A 15,755-nucleotide genomic window follows, 5' to 3' on the forward strand; every position below is an offset into this window, starting at 1 on the left:
ACATTAACGAAATCATATTCAACTGTATGGCCGACTCGTCACTCGTCGGAATATCTGGCCGCCTCTCATTCGCAGAAGGAGGCGCTGATCCTGACAAGAGTATGGTGGTACAACACATACAAGGTACTTAGTAATTATGTTGATTTTCGCTTCAACGTGTACCGTATTAAATATAAGTATTATCCTTGTCCTAAGACATGCCTCAGTGATTCCATTAAATCAAATGACCAACTTATTTTACAGTCCATTCAAAACACTCGTATACTCATCAAAAGTTTTTAGCTAAAAACACCAAATGCCCTTTCCAAAGGAGTTTGTATCACGCCTTGGGGAAAACATTTCACATTTTGGCCAATAGACCAGTGAAAGCATCTATATTACCCATAATGAAAGGGCCCAAACGACAATGAACTAGGGACACAAAACATATAAACACCACATACACAAATACAAACACCACTAACACCCCAGACATTCATGAAAATAACTTCTTCTTTGTATATCTTGCTGTTTGAGTTTTAGGTCATCCGATTCAATTTTAAAAAAAAACAACGTCTGGATTCAAAATAAAAACAAATGTTTGCAGTATGCTTAATTTACGAAAATTTAATATTTTGAATAGTCACTGCAAAGAGTAAAACGCTTTATATTTACAACTATACTTGAATAACTGTTCCTACTTATAATACAATTCATCGTCGTTTGATCAATTACCTTTGTCTTAATGAAAAAAAATCCTTCGACCATCTATTTCAGGAGGCCAAAGAGTGACAGTCGGTTATGTGACACGGAATACCAATGACAAGCAAAGTAACTGGTTTGACGGAGTGCTGAAATGGAAAGGCATGTCATTGTTGAACCTATCCACCACATTATTACCAGTACAATAGTCAACAAATACTAACATTTCTTTCACCAGTACAAGCAGTTTGAAATACTGACAGAACATAACATAAGCTTCAAAGATTCTTTTTCAAGTCTGTTTTGATTGTTATGCTTTGAACATACATCAATTGACTCTCTACGTTTCACGTATTATTGCCAGAGGCATCCTTCTTTTATGCGCTCAGTCTTTGCATATCTGGAAAGTGAAAATGTTTTTATTTTAAATAATTATTGTTAAACCTAGGTATGAAAATATAATTAATGTGAAATAAAAAGATTTGTTGAAAAAGTGCGTGTCCTACTAACACTTTTAAAACTTAGTTATAGCATTTCTACTCACCGTATACCATTTCTGTTGGAATAATGAGCATAAAATGGATGTAGTTCATTCATTAAACAATAAACGAATTCATTCCAAGGGAATGATAGCGACCGCGGTAATAAATTCATTTAACTTCTTATAGTTACATGAGCTATAACCGACCCATATATTATCGTTGAAATTAACGTAAGGTTTTCTATTTACAAGTATGTTGATTTTGAATGCCTATTAATCCCAGATTATTTTGTGTCATTTTAAATTGTTAATGCTTTGAAAAGGTTTATGTAAATGTAATACTAAAACGTTACAAATAATTGTTATTATTAGAACGGTCCATTTACATAGAAGTACTAAGCGAGAAATTCCTGTTAAAATAATATCAATTGACTAAGGGGCATCCAAATGTAACATTATTGCTAATCGCTTGATGAGATGGCAAGTTGATTTGTACACTGAATATCTTAAAGAGAGCATTAGGTTTGACGTCATTACCAAATTACATTTTAAATATATTTTGCCACGTAGGCCAAAAATACTTCGTTTTGATTGGCTTGTTTGATGTCATTTACTACATGTTAAACAATTATATCGCCCACATGCGGATGCCTGTAACTTTTTCAGTTTAAAATCATTCTTACGTCAGGGCTGTAGATAACTGTCCTTGTAATTACTCATTTGGTTTAAACAGCGCAATATTTATTTTGTAATATATATATAACAGTACATATAAAAGTATAGGAATGAGGAGAAAAGCTTATAACGAACCCCTTTACTCATTTGTATTAACAAGACGGCCCTTTAAAAAGAGTGTACACTTGTTCCTTTCAGACAACAAAATACCACGTGACTCGACATACGTGACCTACCGAGAGATCACCATCCCTCCAGTAATGTACATAACCTTGTGCACCTTGGCAGCCTGTGGGATCATCCTGGCTCTCTCCTTGTTTGGGTTCAACATTGTGTTCAGGAACAACAAGTATTTTAAAACAATATACTATGTCTTGAAAATACGCAAGGATACAAATGTGTTAATTGAAACCTCAGTGGTAGGCACAATAGTCCAAAATTAAACAAAGATCCTGTTTAGATAAACACCGATAAATGCCAAACAGTCACTTCACGAGAGACCCACAGTGTAAAACACGTATTCATAAAAAACAGGTGTAACACTATTTCCTTTGCTCTAGAATGGACAATGAACAAGAGTTGAAGTCATAGAATTCCATGATGTCTAGTGTCAAGTACATACACACGCCAGCTAGTTTATTTCTTTACATTATGATCAACGTCAGTATGTAATTTTATAAACATATGTGGGCATTTTGGGTGTATTTAAAAATATGTATTTTTATGTATGGGAAAAAATCATGATATCGTTCTTTGAGATGTGTAAGTTTATAAGTACATAACCATTTTAAAGAGCAATTCCAAAAAGTTTTGTAGTATGTGAATTGTACATTGAAAAAGTGTAATATTTATTTGTATCTTCTGACGATCATGCGTGTTAAAACATGTAAAAGACCGTATATTCATAATTGTTTTAGTATCATTTTATATGATTAATTCAAGTAAATCTTACCTGTCAACCAGTAGTCGACATTTTGTTCACTCTTTTTTTCTAGAATAGTGAAGATGTCCTCCCCGAACATTAACAACGTGTTACTATTGGGATGTATGATGTGCTACTCAACTGTGTTTCTGAAACCGACAGAAACGACGCATGGATCTGTTTGCAAGGTGATGTTGTGGTCCGTTTTAGTTTGTCTGTGTGTCGGAGAAAAACAATGCAAACACATTATTTTTCCACATTACTTAAAACCAATTCAATATTTTCATTCAAACCTTGGTACATGCGATGCATGTGACCATTTTATATTTCTAGGGAGGACCATATTTCTGGAGATAATAATTTAAGCATTCGGCTTTGCCTCACGTTCAACTAAGAAACACAACGTACAAGTATTTGCGCTCTCTATGCGGCGCACTTGTATTACTTTTTAAAAATTCTGCTGGTTCTTATTATTATTGTAAATGTAAAATATGAATAGATCGTTTACATCGTTACACATATTATTTAATAATGAACAGTCCCAATCAAACCGATACCGTTCACATCGAATCTACAGAAAATACGGTTTAGCTATGTGTAGGCAATGTGGCTTTATGCAGAGTTACGGTACTTTTATGTTTATTTTTTAATGTACTTCTTGTCCATTTAGGGTAGTGTGAAGGGTGATTGATTCTGTTCCACTTAAAGCATTGTCAATGAAATGTCACATACCGCCTCTGAAAATATGTGATTCCAAAATGTCATTCGTATGGAATTGTTGCAATTTCTATTTAAGCTTTGTTTGCCATTTTATTTATAAACTCGCATTGCTCCGTGGGTATTTAATTCTTGTCTAAAGCAGCACTGTAGTTCTTTTTAAAGCATCCATGGATAAGTGTTATTTTAATTTTCAAATATCATTTTGATTTAACCACATGTAAAATGAAATTTTAATATATAATATTGAAATTTACTGTGTATATTTGTAAAACAATTCAAACAACTAAGTCACAATTATGCACTAATAACTATAGGGATAAACCAATTAGTAAAACAAAAAAGGTAAATGCGGTTAAAATGTACAAGGTAAAGTCATAACGACTCATAATGAGAGACACAAACGTAGAAACTACTACATATCCACGAATAAGTTGATGTTGGAATGGACGGGACTTTATTATAGTGTTTAATTTCTTTAACTTTGTTAATGTTTGGTACTGTAAGTTTATCCTTTTCTACTTGTTTAGGCTCGCGTCTGCCTCTTCTGTATCGGGTTTACAGTGACATTTGGTGCGTTATTCTCTAAAACATGGCGAGTCTACAGAATCTTCACCAACAAGAAACTTCTTAGAATGGTAAGAGTTTTAATCATCATCTAAATGGTATTGTATTGCAACTACTCAAAAAGCATGGACAGCTTCTTATTTTTAAAGACTCGTTATACCTTCCTTTCAATTGTTAAGAATTTGACAAAATCTACTTTTAACAAGAAACACTCTGACCACTTTCGTTTCCAGCTGACTCAGGTGTCAACATTATTAAACCACATTTGTATCCGCATCTATTATTCAGTTTCGACTAAGTTCACTCTTACTTGCTAAATTACCACTAAACCATGCTTATAAAACACATTTACTCAACACTTGTTCAAAACATTTCCAGACAATTAAAGACTACCAACTTCTTGCAATAATCGGTGTCCTAGTTGCTGTGATGACCGGCGTCCTTATTGCATGGGAGGCAGTTGAGCCTCATTCAGTAGTTGTGCAGTACCTGGAAAAAGAGGTGACCGTCGTGTAATACTTTGCAATCTCTAATATTGTAATTATTATGACATATATTGAAATTCAAACAACAGGGACATGCACATTATAATATTTAGTTAGCACAACATATAAAAAACTAACTAACAACATAAACAGCAAAGACATTTTCAGCATAAGCGAAATACTGATTAATTAGCTTCATATACCCAGCGTCAAGATGCAGACATGAGAACTGATTTTATTTTTGTTTCAGGTACATATGGATGAAAACGACGCCGAAATTCGACCGTTTGTGCGCATGTGCAGGTCTGATTATTCGGCGTACTTCGGCTGGTCCGTCTACATTATAGAGGGCGCACTTCTGTCGTTTGGAGCATTCCTTGCCTGGGAAACACGACACGTAATGTCTTCTTTTACAATGCCTTCTCATGTTTAAAGCATGACCCAAACACTTTCTGAGAGTTGATAGGTAGGGCCGATTCTTAAAACAAAGAAAAAATCATGTGAGGTGGGCGCTAAACCATAAATGTGCATTTCATAATTTCTGACCCATTTCTGACCCCATTTGTAATGTAACACTAGTACCTTTAATACAGCCAAACACAGTACAAATCAGTTTTCTTACCCTTATATCAGAAATAAACCAGTTTTGTGTTATGTATAATACATATAATTTACCATTACAACAACCGTTACATTATTATTTGTTAATAAGTCAGTTTACTAGATATGCTATACATGACGTCCATATTCCGCAATTACGATGGCAAGTATTCATTGCAACTTGCTTATGTCACCAGTGCTACAAATTTAATTGCTTTTAGTTTATATTTGGATCATATCGGGAAAGTGGGATCGCCATTCACAATATGTCTGCAATTAAATGATGTCAGTAAATTAGTTTAGATTGCCTTCGCAATGCTCCTTTGCAATATTGGCAAAAAATATCCTTCAAATCACTCATGTAACGACATTTGTAAATGGTGTCTGCATTGTCATCATCAGTCTCAAATAGAAAGACCCTGTTATACCCGGCTACCCAGACTGCAACTATTTCAGCGTGCAAGGATTTCTCAATGTAATAGTTTGAGATTTTAGTTTTACAATATCATCTTGTTTTCCTGGGCATTAAAATGGGCTTCCTCTAAAAGCCATACATTTTCAACAATGTGGCTTTTTGCAATCATCCATTTTGCAAATGACTGTCTGCTTGTAATGCCCTTACGTTTCAAATGATGAATGTCATGGAAACAGTGTATGGTGTGTGCTTTAAAGCATTCTTACAATTTATAAACATTATAAAACACTGCCAGAACTTTTAGAGATGCTTATGTCAATTACCACCCGAATAACCGACCTTTCAGGTTTAACATTGCATAGTCTTCATCTGTTCCATGCACTCCTTATTTTAACACGGATCGTAGACGTCAAAGGTTGTTAGGCAGCCGGTCTGTCGTCTTCCGACCCTGTATCTTCAAACCTTCAATGTTTTGAACTATTTGTTTCTTGTTCAATTTCACTAAATATGAACACTTATTTTCGAGGTTTTGATAACTGTTATTGGTGATTTGCTTTTATTAAATATATTTACAATTTTTTTAACTGTTCTCTGGATGATGCCATTTCGAAACCATACGTCATAAACGTAGTTTCTATAGGGGGCAGCTATAATGAAACACCCTGTTTATATGAGTCGGGTATCATTAAGGCGCATTTTCCGTCCATAAACTTGAGCTGGATGTTAAGGAGACACAATGTTATTCCTCACTTATGAGTCGGGGTTAAATCAGGCGCCATTTAAGACCATACGCATGTGTCCGGTGTCAAGGAGACGCCAATTAAGACCAGACGTATGTGCCCGGTGTCAATGGGACGCCAACTAAGACCATACGTATGTATTCGGTGTCAAGGAGACGCCAACTAAGAACATACGTATGTGTTCGGTGTCAAGGAGACGCCAACTAAGACCATACGTATAAGTTCGATGTCAAGGAGACGCCAATTAAGACCATACGTATAAGTTTGGTGTCAAGGAGGTGCCATCTTAGACCATATATAATAGTCAGGTGTCAAGAAGGTGCCATCTTTGACCATACGTATGTGTTCGGTGTCAAGGAGACGCCAATTAAGACCATACGTATAAGTCCGGTGTTAAGGAGGTGCCATCTTAGTCCATATGTATTAGTCCGGTGTCAAGAAGGTGCCATCTTAGACCATATGTATTAGGCGGGTGTCAAGGAGGTGCCATCTTAGACCATATGTATTAGTCCGGTGTCAAGAAGGTGCCATCTTAGACCATATGTATTAGTCGGGTGTCAAGAAGGTGCCATCTTAACCCTTATGTATTAGGCGGGTGTCAAGGAGGTGCCATCTTAGACCATATGTATTAGTCCGGTGTCAAGAAGGTGCCATCTTAGACCATATGTATGAGTCGGGTGTCAAGGAGGTGCCATCTTAGACCATATGTATTAGTCGGGTGTCAAGGAGGTGCCATCTTAGACCATATGTATTAGTCGGGTGTCAAGGAGGTGCCATCTTAGACCATATGTATTAGTCGGGTGTCAAGGAGGTGCCATCTTAGTCCATATGTATAAGTCCGGTGTCAAGGAGGTGCCATCTTAGACCATATGTATTAGTCGGGTGTCAAGGAGGTGCCATCTTAGACCATATGTATTAGTAGGGTGTCAAGGAGGTGCCATCTTAGTCCATACGTATTAGTCGGGCGTCAAGAAGGTGCCATCTTAGACCTGGTGCCATCTTAGACCATATGTATTAGTCGGGTGTTAAGGAGGTGCCATCTTAGTCCATATGCATTAGTCGGGTGTCAAGGAGGTGCCATCTTAGTCCATACGTATTAGTCGGGTGTCAAGGAGGTGCCATCTTCGTCCATATGTACTAGTCGGGTGTCAAGGAGGTGCCATCTTAGACCATACATATAAGTCCGGTGTCAAGGAGGTGCCATTTAAGACCATGTATACAAGTCGGGTATCCGGGAAGCATTTTTATAGAACGTATAAATAGGTTACGAGTAAATGAAATGCCATTTAAGAAAATATGTATGAGTCGGGTGTCGAGGATGCAACATCTTAGAACATAACAGCAAAAAAGACCATGCTCTGCGCCAATGAGTATCTGTATTATATGTGTCATGAACTATAATTAATAAATCCAGGTCTGAAACAGTTATTTTGATATAACTGAGTTATATCAATTACTTAAAAAAAAGGTTTAGAAAAGGGAATGTAGGCTTTGCCAATATGGGGCATTCATTGATTTATTAGTATTTGTGTTCAATGGGAGAAATTATTGTATCTTTAAAGCTTTGCACGAGTTGTACGTTAAAGGGATTAGCTTTTTGAAAAGAAAAGCTATTAGGATAATTAAAAGTGATTTAAAATTGGTTCGTATAGGTCACACAGTTTGTAGCTACATAGGATAAAATAAGTTCCCCGGTTGCTCAACTGGTACAAGACAGTTTAAAGACGGAGTATAATTACTCGGGGTTGACAGCGGTATTTTCTTAAAGGAGCCCGGCCGGCCGGAACTTAGACCACGTTCCAAGGCCGGGCTCCCCGGGTTGGACACGCAAACGTGACGGCTATTTCAAACGGTACCTCGTTTGGCCCGATCGGACTGCCGGCGGCGGAGATATGAGCAGGCAAAGTTTTCGACCGGGCTAGCATATCAGCTTTGTATTGCAGAGATGGTTTGGCACGCAAACAATTTCTTATGATAGTCATTTTTATAAACCAGCTCGGTGTATGTTAATGGAAAGGTTATAATTGTTTAAATTAATTGTTAAAATAATATTTTACATATAACTGACATCGAATAGAAATACTTTTAAAAACAAACTACAAATGATGGTGTTTTTAATTGAAATACTTTCAATAACAAACCCACCTCTTGCAAGTTAACCGGATCATGGTAATACATATATATTTGTTTCAGGTGTATACCGCAGCGAGAGTTCTTTTTTTACACCTAATGCCCCCCACCCACCCCCACCCCCCCCCCCCAAAAAAAAAAAGAAGAAAAAAAAGCGGGGAGACATATTGTTTTTGTTCTAATTATCTGGGGGGGGGGGGCGTCTGTCCTTCCATCTTTCCACCACCAATCGTGTCCGCTCTAGATCTATTGAACCGCTTGAAATTTTTCCCCATATTTCGACTACGTGAAGAGCGCATGTTACAACCAGCATATGACTATATTGTGTGTTCGCTCTGTATCTCTTGAACCGCTTTAAGGATTTTACAACTTGCAACAAATAATCACCATATTGAGATGATGTGCCGAGGGCACATTATTACACGACATTATTTCTTTGGTCTAGTCCAGTTCAGTATATGTTTTATTTCGAAATGTGTCTTCTTTCTGGTGTATTACATCTATTACGTATTTTGAAAATGACGTGATTTTGCCCTAACAATTTAGCGTCATATACATATACATCAAACCTTTATTCTAAATGTAAGTAAAAATTTCTTTTTTTGGCAAAAAAGTGTCATGAGATATAAATTTCATACTTAGAAAATATAACATGAGTCGTCATTCAAGGCGATATTTATTAATTAAACGAGTATTTAAGGGTCGGCCACAATGCAAACGTCGATCGAAGGACCAAAATTTAAAATGTTTAAAAACATCCACTATTTTCCATTATGTTTTTGAATAACTTTTTTATTTGAAACGATATCATCAAGAACTCTCAAGACAGCTTTGATTAGATAGTCTGTGGCATTTTGACACAAAAATAAAGTAATAATGTCGACAGACTTTTCCGAAAGAATGTGAATGCTTTTTGATCCCAAATCTGTTAAAATCTTCTTTTGTAAATTTGTTCAACTCCTTGCTACCCCAAAACAGGTCACCAAGAATGTATGTTTTACTCCTTAAAAAGATCGTTCCTCAAAACTAAATAAAACATGAACATTTAAAACGTTTTATTTTTTTACCTTCCATACCCACTTTTGCACTGTGGAAGGTCCTTGAATTATAGAAACGAGCCATGTCTTATTTATACCAATTGCTGTATACAAGTTAAATAAATTTCGTATTAAACAACAATGGATGAGAAAAACTATATCTATTATATGCTTTCAGATGGTTTAAAGGGGTAAACAGAGAATCACAAAATTGATATTTCAGTGTTCTAAACAGTTTTAACGTCTAAATCAAACGTCAGCACGCACAAGGTTGGGATAAAATTTCAACGACGTCATTTCTTAAATGATGTTACTATCGCATACAATTTGGCGCGATTTCTTTTACAACCTGCAATTAAATGCCATTTAATATCCCTTAGGCTTATTATAAAAAAAATATTTTAGTTTCAGTGTTCGATCGCACATATTTCACCTCGTGATCACGAAAAGTAAATACTTTACTCATGGCTCCACCACTTGTGAAATATGGCGTTGGTGCTCACTCAGTGAAAAACATAAGCTCAGCAATTTGTGATGTGTATATTAATTCGTTAGCAGTTTGGCATTCCAAACATGGGACCTTTGTTATTCGGGTTCTTACATTTTGTAAAATTTCAGGTAAAGATCGAGGCCCTGAACGACTCTCACCAGATTGGCCTCTGTCTGTACAACGTGGTCGTCCTGAGCGCGGTTGGCCTCACCTTGTCTCTTCTCCTGGAGAATGAGGTTGTCATGCTTTATGGGATCACGTCCGGATGTCTCATCATTGGAACTACAGTCACACAGCTCGTGGTGTTTCTACCAAAGGTGAGCGATATCATTGGAACTACAGTCACACAGCTCGTGGTGTTTTTACCAAAGGTGAGCGATATCATTGGAACTACAGTCACACAGCTCGTGGTGTTTCTACCAAAGGTAAGCGATATCATTGGAACTACAGTCACACAGCTCGTGGTGTTTCTACCAAAGGTAAGCGATATCATTGGAACTACAGCAGCTCGTGGTGTTTTTACCAAAGGTGAGCGATATCATTGGAACTACAGTCGCACAGCTCGTGGTATTTCTACCAAAGGTGAGCGATATCATTGGAACTACATTCGCACAGCTCGTGGTGTTTCTACTAAAGGTGAGCGATATCATTGGAACTACAGTCACACAGCTCGTGGTGTTTCTACCAAAGGTAAGCGATATCATTGGAACTACAGCAGCTCGTGGTGTTTTTACCAAAGGTGAGCGATATCATTGGAACTACAGTCGCACAGCTCGTGGTATTTCTACCAAAGGTGAGCGATATCATTGGAACTACAGTCACACAGCTCGTGGTGATTCTACCAAAGTTGAGCGATATCATTGGAACTATAGTCACACAGCTCGTGGTGTTTCTACCAAAGGTAAGCGATATCATTGGAACTACAGTCACACAGCTCGTGGTGTTTCTACCAAAGTTGAGCGATATCATTGGAACTACAGTCACACAGCTCGTGGTGTTTCTACCAAAGGTGAGCGATATCATTGGAACTACAGTCACAAAGCTCGTGGTGTTTCTACCAAAGGTGAGCGATATCATTGGAACTACAGTCACAAAGCTCGTGGTGTTTCTACCTAAGGTGAGCGATATCATTGGAACTACAGTCACACAGCTCGTGGTGTTTCTACCAAAGGTAAGCGATATCATTGGAACTACAGTAACACAGCTCGTGGTGTTTCTACCAAAGGTGAACGATATCATTGGAACTACAGTCACAAAGCTCGTGGTGTTTCTACCAAAGGTAAGCGATATCATTGGAACTACAGTCACACAGCTCGTGGTGTTTCTACCAAAGGTAAGCGATATCATTGGAACTACAGCAACACAGCTCGTGGTGTTTCTACCAAAGGTAAGCGATATCATTGGAACTACAGTCACACAGTTCGTGGTGTTTCTACCAAAGGTAAGCGATATCATTGGAACTACAGTCACACAGCTCGTGGTGAATCTACCAAAGGTAAGCGATATCATTGGATAACGGCTGACATTAGCATAGCCATTGAATTATATTTTTTCAGAATTCGATCATTCTTTGTTTTCTTGTTAGGAAGATTACTGATTATTCATTCGATTATTAATTCGTTAAAATTGGTATCTGATGTTCCACGTTGTATTCTTAATGGAATTTTTTTGTGAAGTTGTATTATTGTCTGTAAATAAGCGAAAGCTATTTGTCAGGCACTTAAGATGACCATAAATATCCCATCCCATTCACTTCACAAACGTTTGACAAGTGGAGTTGAATTTGTATAGAGTTAACTTTTATAATCGAATGTCAGTACCTTATTAAGATGGGCATAAGAATAATGAAGTTTTTAGTAAATTATTCCCCGTAATTGTATAACCAATTCCATAAATTTATGAAGTATATGGGCTAGGCAATCACATATACTTCACAAATGTATAGTAATAACACCTGGCTGTCGACTATGTCACATGTTTCGTTTAAGTATGTTGATTGTTTCAAAATAGCCTGCTATCAAACTGAAAATTAAAACATTTATAATTGTTTCAGATACATGCCGTTCACTCAAAGGTGGAAATCGAAGTACAAAATACCGGCATGTCCGCATCGAATACCAGATCAAGGTCGGCAACTAACACTAAGAGTGGGGATGACCATGCCTCGGATAACAAGTAGAAGTAACACACAATGACTTGTTTAGAAACAAAAGTTGGACGGGCATTTCAATTAATCATTAAGGAACAGGATACCAGGACTAGCCGGGCGGTTAATGACCATAACGAGTAAAAGAAACACAAATGGACTATTTAAGAAACGAATGTTCGTCGAGCATTTTATTTAATAATTTTGGGAGAGGATAACACGATTAGCATGTCGGATAATGGCCTTACCTCGGATAACCAGTTGAAGAAAAAGCATGGACAACTTTAAAAACAAACATTTAGGGCATTTCATTTAAACATGAAGGCAACGAATTTCACGACTAGCAGGGCGGATAATGGTCTAACGTCTGATAATCTGTAGAATTTACAAACATTAACTTCGTTTAATACTTATGTGAAAACATACAGAAACAAGCTCGGTAGTAAAATGTTTAAACATAAACCCGGTTTAATGGCACTGGGTTAAACGTCAAAGACATAGAACACAAAATCAAAAAATCACAAACAAGAAACATGAAAGAACAGCACAAAACTCTACAAACAGCACAGTGCATACATACTATATATAAAAAACTAAGCATGTTTATCAAGGATTGTTAGGTAAAACAAAAGTTTGTCTGGCATTTCATTTAATTATTATTTGATTGGGATATCAAAACTAGCATAATTGTTGAATATTACCAAACCTTGGATAATCAGGAAAACAAACACACACCGTTCTAAAACTGATAGTACGACTAGCATGGCGGACAATGGCCATACTTCGGATTATCAGTAGAGGGAACAAATATGGACTACTTTAAAAAAGTTCTACTCGGATATTTGATTCAATCATTCTGTAACCGATTAACACGACTAGTATGGCAGATAATGATCGTACCTCGGATAATAACGAAATCAAACACACATTATTATAGATCCGATAGTACGACTAGCGAAACGGATAATGACCATACCTCCAAAAACCAAGAAAACAAACGCACATTATCTAAGATCAGAATGAACGACTAGCAAAGAGAATAAATAATAGTTACCTCGACTAACCAGGAAAAGAAGCATATTATTTTAGATTCGATAGTACGACTAGTTGAGTGGATACATTCGGAGCTCCTCGGCCATTTTTATCGAAAACAACGGTACATCAGTTAAAGTAGTTCATTTTTTTTTAATTATATCATTAATTAAATGTAGTGTTTTAGAGTTGTATTTATTGATCTACGTTTAAATTGATTGCCAGTGAAGTGTATAATTGCAAACAAAATTAAGATTCCCAAGAGTTAAGTCATAAATTTAGCTGCTAAATAAAATTACTACGCGATCTACTTGCAGTTGACTGAAACATACCACTTTTTGTGTATGTAAACCGTCCAAATACACCCGAGGTTGTTTTCGATAAAAATGGCCGAGGAGTTCCGAATGGAGCGGATAATGACCATACCTTGGATAACCAGGCGAAATAACAAAAATAGACTGCTTTAAAACTCAGACTCTATTCAGTACGTCTTTAGTATAACCTGTTACCCATGCAGACCTTTGCAATATGCCTGATTCATACTGCGAGTATGTACAATAGCCAAAACAGTGTCGACAACACTATAGATCACAAGCTCTGAGATATTCAGATCAAGCGGAAAGAATAAACTTCTATTTTTCAAGAATCAAAACATATCTTGATAGCTGAAAACGAGTTAGACATGGAACACAACATGCTTTAAGTACAACGTTAATGAATTTGTTTGTGCTATATCTCTAAAGTGAGATTAGTGTCAACGACATTCAACTATTTCACACATTTCCATATCACTCGTGTGCTTGCTTATCGTGATAGGAACTTTCTTTGTACGAGTATTGTATTTAGAATTGCTGTGTGTGTGTGTCTTTCTGTAGTGACAGTATGTGTTGTCTGTTGGTTAAGTTTGTACCTTTGACTATATGTGACAAAAACTCCAAAACATCTAGCATCAAGAATGTGGCGTCAAAGCACTTTCTATGTATTCAAAAAAATAACAACTCACAAAACTACGTCCACGTAGCATACGTTAACCGACAAAGGACTCAGCCATTAAAACTCAGGGCCCGCATTCTCAAAGCATCATGATATTGATTTTGATTTTTTGAAAAAAAGTGAAGATTTAGTTAGACAAATCTAATATAACTATTATAATGTAAACTACAGGGAAAATCTCAGTAGTCAAGTATTATTGAATATCCTTAAAACAAATCATATCTCCTTCTAAATTATCAGCTATAAATTTCTATCACTATGAGTTCTTACCAGTTGATGTTTTCATGATGCAAACCCTTGCTCAAAGTATTTTGAGCAAAAAGAGATCAGCATCGAAACAATTCGTCAAAATTCACACAGAAACTTGTGTCTTGTAGTTGTTGAACTGCATGCCCTAAATACATGGTGCCGGTTATTTGCTTTTCTAATGGTGTGTATTTGTTGTATTGAAACTATTACGACACTCATTGCATAAAAGAAATAGTTTTACTTTGACAACATATATAAATTAACTTGTTTTGTAAAAGTTACGTTATAATCTAGCATGTAAATTACGCTTACCTTATTCTGCGATTATCCATTATCAACATCCACTGAAAGAACCTAAATTCTCCAGCAAATTATTTGGTGATAACCTTAGTTTGCAAAACAAATGCATTCGTTACAATAGTTTCCCTTCAGATTGAATTGATCAAAAAGGCAAATTAACAAACGGTTAAAATATACTAAAGATAAAATAAATTAAGCGAAATATTAAGGAGCCCCTATTGCTTCCTGAACTCTTTCAATATTTTTTTCCTCTAGTGATCTGATCTTGATCAACACATTTACTCTCCTAAAAGGTGTTCGGAAAAAAAACATCAAACGGTGCTTGGGTTGTGCGCCAAGTGTTGGATGCGTCACATCATAACCTATTGTGGCTAATGTTTGTCCATCCCTGCCCTTGTTGTTATTTGTGTACTGTATTTATATTAAATATATTGCTGCATTGTTTAATTGACTAGTTGTATTGTTAGTTGACCTAGATTCATATAAATAGACTGTTGTTCCCTTTTTGGTGATTTTAATGCATTAATCAGGATTTGCTTAGAGTGTTATAGAATTTTCTATTCATTGAATGCATAAAAGTTTTAGAATCAACAAGATTCGAGAAGATTTGAGAGAACTTTCTTAAGGATGTTTTGTGCTTGGGTAAACTTAAAGATTCTAAATATATCTGAAATATTGGATTTAGTTTAGTTATTCTATGAGCATAACGTTTCAACCTTTTGAGGGAATTATTTTGAAAATACTGTTGGATTTATAGTGTGTTCAATATTCAATGTGGATTTCATCATGGGGACATTCAAAATACCAGGATCAGTGAAGATGTTTTATGAATGTTTTCACATTATTTATTCTAGGTATCTAAATTTAAGCATTACTTCTTTGAAATTCTTTTGTAAAACTGTTCGTAAATAAATGCTGTTGTTATTTAAAGTTTGTTGCTGGTTTGTTTTAAAGGTCGTTACATGGTAAACATTGTATTATGATATCCTCTAGGCATATTTCTGTATCCAGAAGGCGTCTCTCTCTCTAAACAAAAACACTTTTTATCACAGTTATGCATATAAAACATAAATCGTATAAAATTATGTCAACTTT

The 15,755-nt window shown here is 36.1% G+C and overlaps 1 protein-coding gene across 1 annotated transcript; it reads left to right on the plus strand.

Annotated features, from left to right (window-relative positions):
- Positions 1-26: 26 nt before the first annotated feature.
- Positions 27-12,119, plus strand: LOC128227236 (gamma-aminobutyric acid type B receptor subunit 2-like). The gene is made up of 9 exons (XM_052937559.1): positions 27-123; positions 757-843; positions 2,036-2,186; positions 2,833-2,947; positions 4,007-4,114; positions 4,422-4,544; positions 4,779-4,925; positions 10,069-10,257; positions 11,994-12,119. Exons 1-9 carry the CDS (start codon positions 27-29, stop codon positions 12,117-12,119), a joined length of 1,143 nt encoding a protein of 380 aa, XP_052793519.1.
- The last annotated feature ends 3,636 nt before the right edge of the window (positions 12,120-15,755 follow it).

Source organism: Mya arenaria, chromosome 1, assembly GCF_026914265.1.
Source record: "Mya arenaria isolate MELC-2E11 chromosome 1, ASM2691426v1".
NCBI classification, from domain to species: Eukaryota; Metazoa; Mollusca; class Bivalvia; order Myida; family Myidae; genus Mya; species Mya arenaria.

Coding starts and splice junctions, on each gene's coding strand:
- LOC128227236 (XM_052937559.1), top strand. CDS start 27: ATGGCCGACTCGTCACTCGTCGGAATATCTGGCCGCCTCTCATTCGCA. Junction 844..2,035: donor CGGAGTGCTGAAATGGAAAG/GCATGTCATTGT, acceptor TGTTCCTTTCAG/ACAACAAAATACCACGTGAC. Junction 4,926..10,068: donor TTGCCTGGGAAACACGACAC/GTAATGTCTTCT, acceptor GTAAAATTTCAG/GTAAAGATCGAGGCCCTGAA.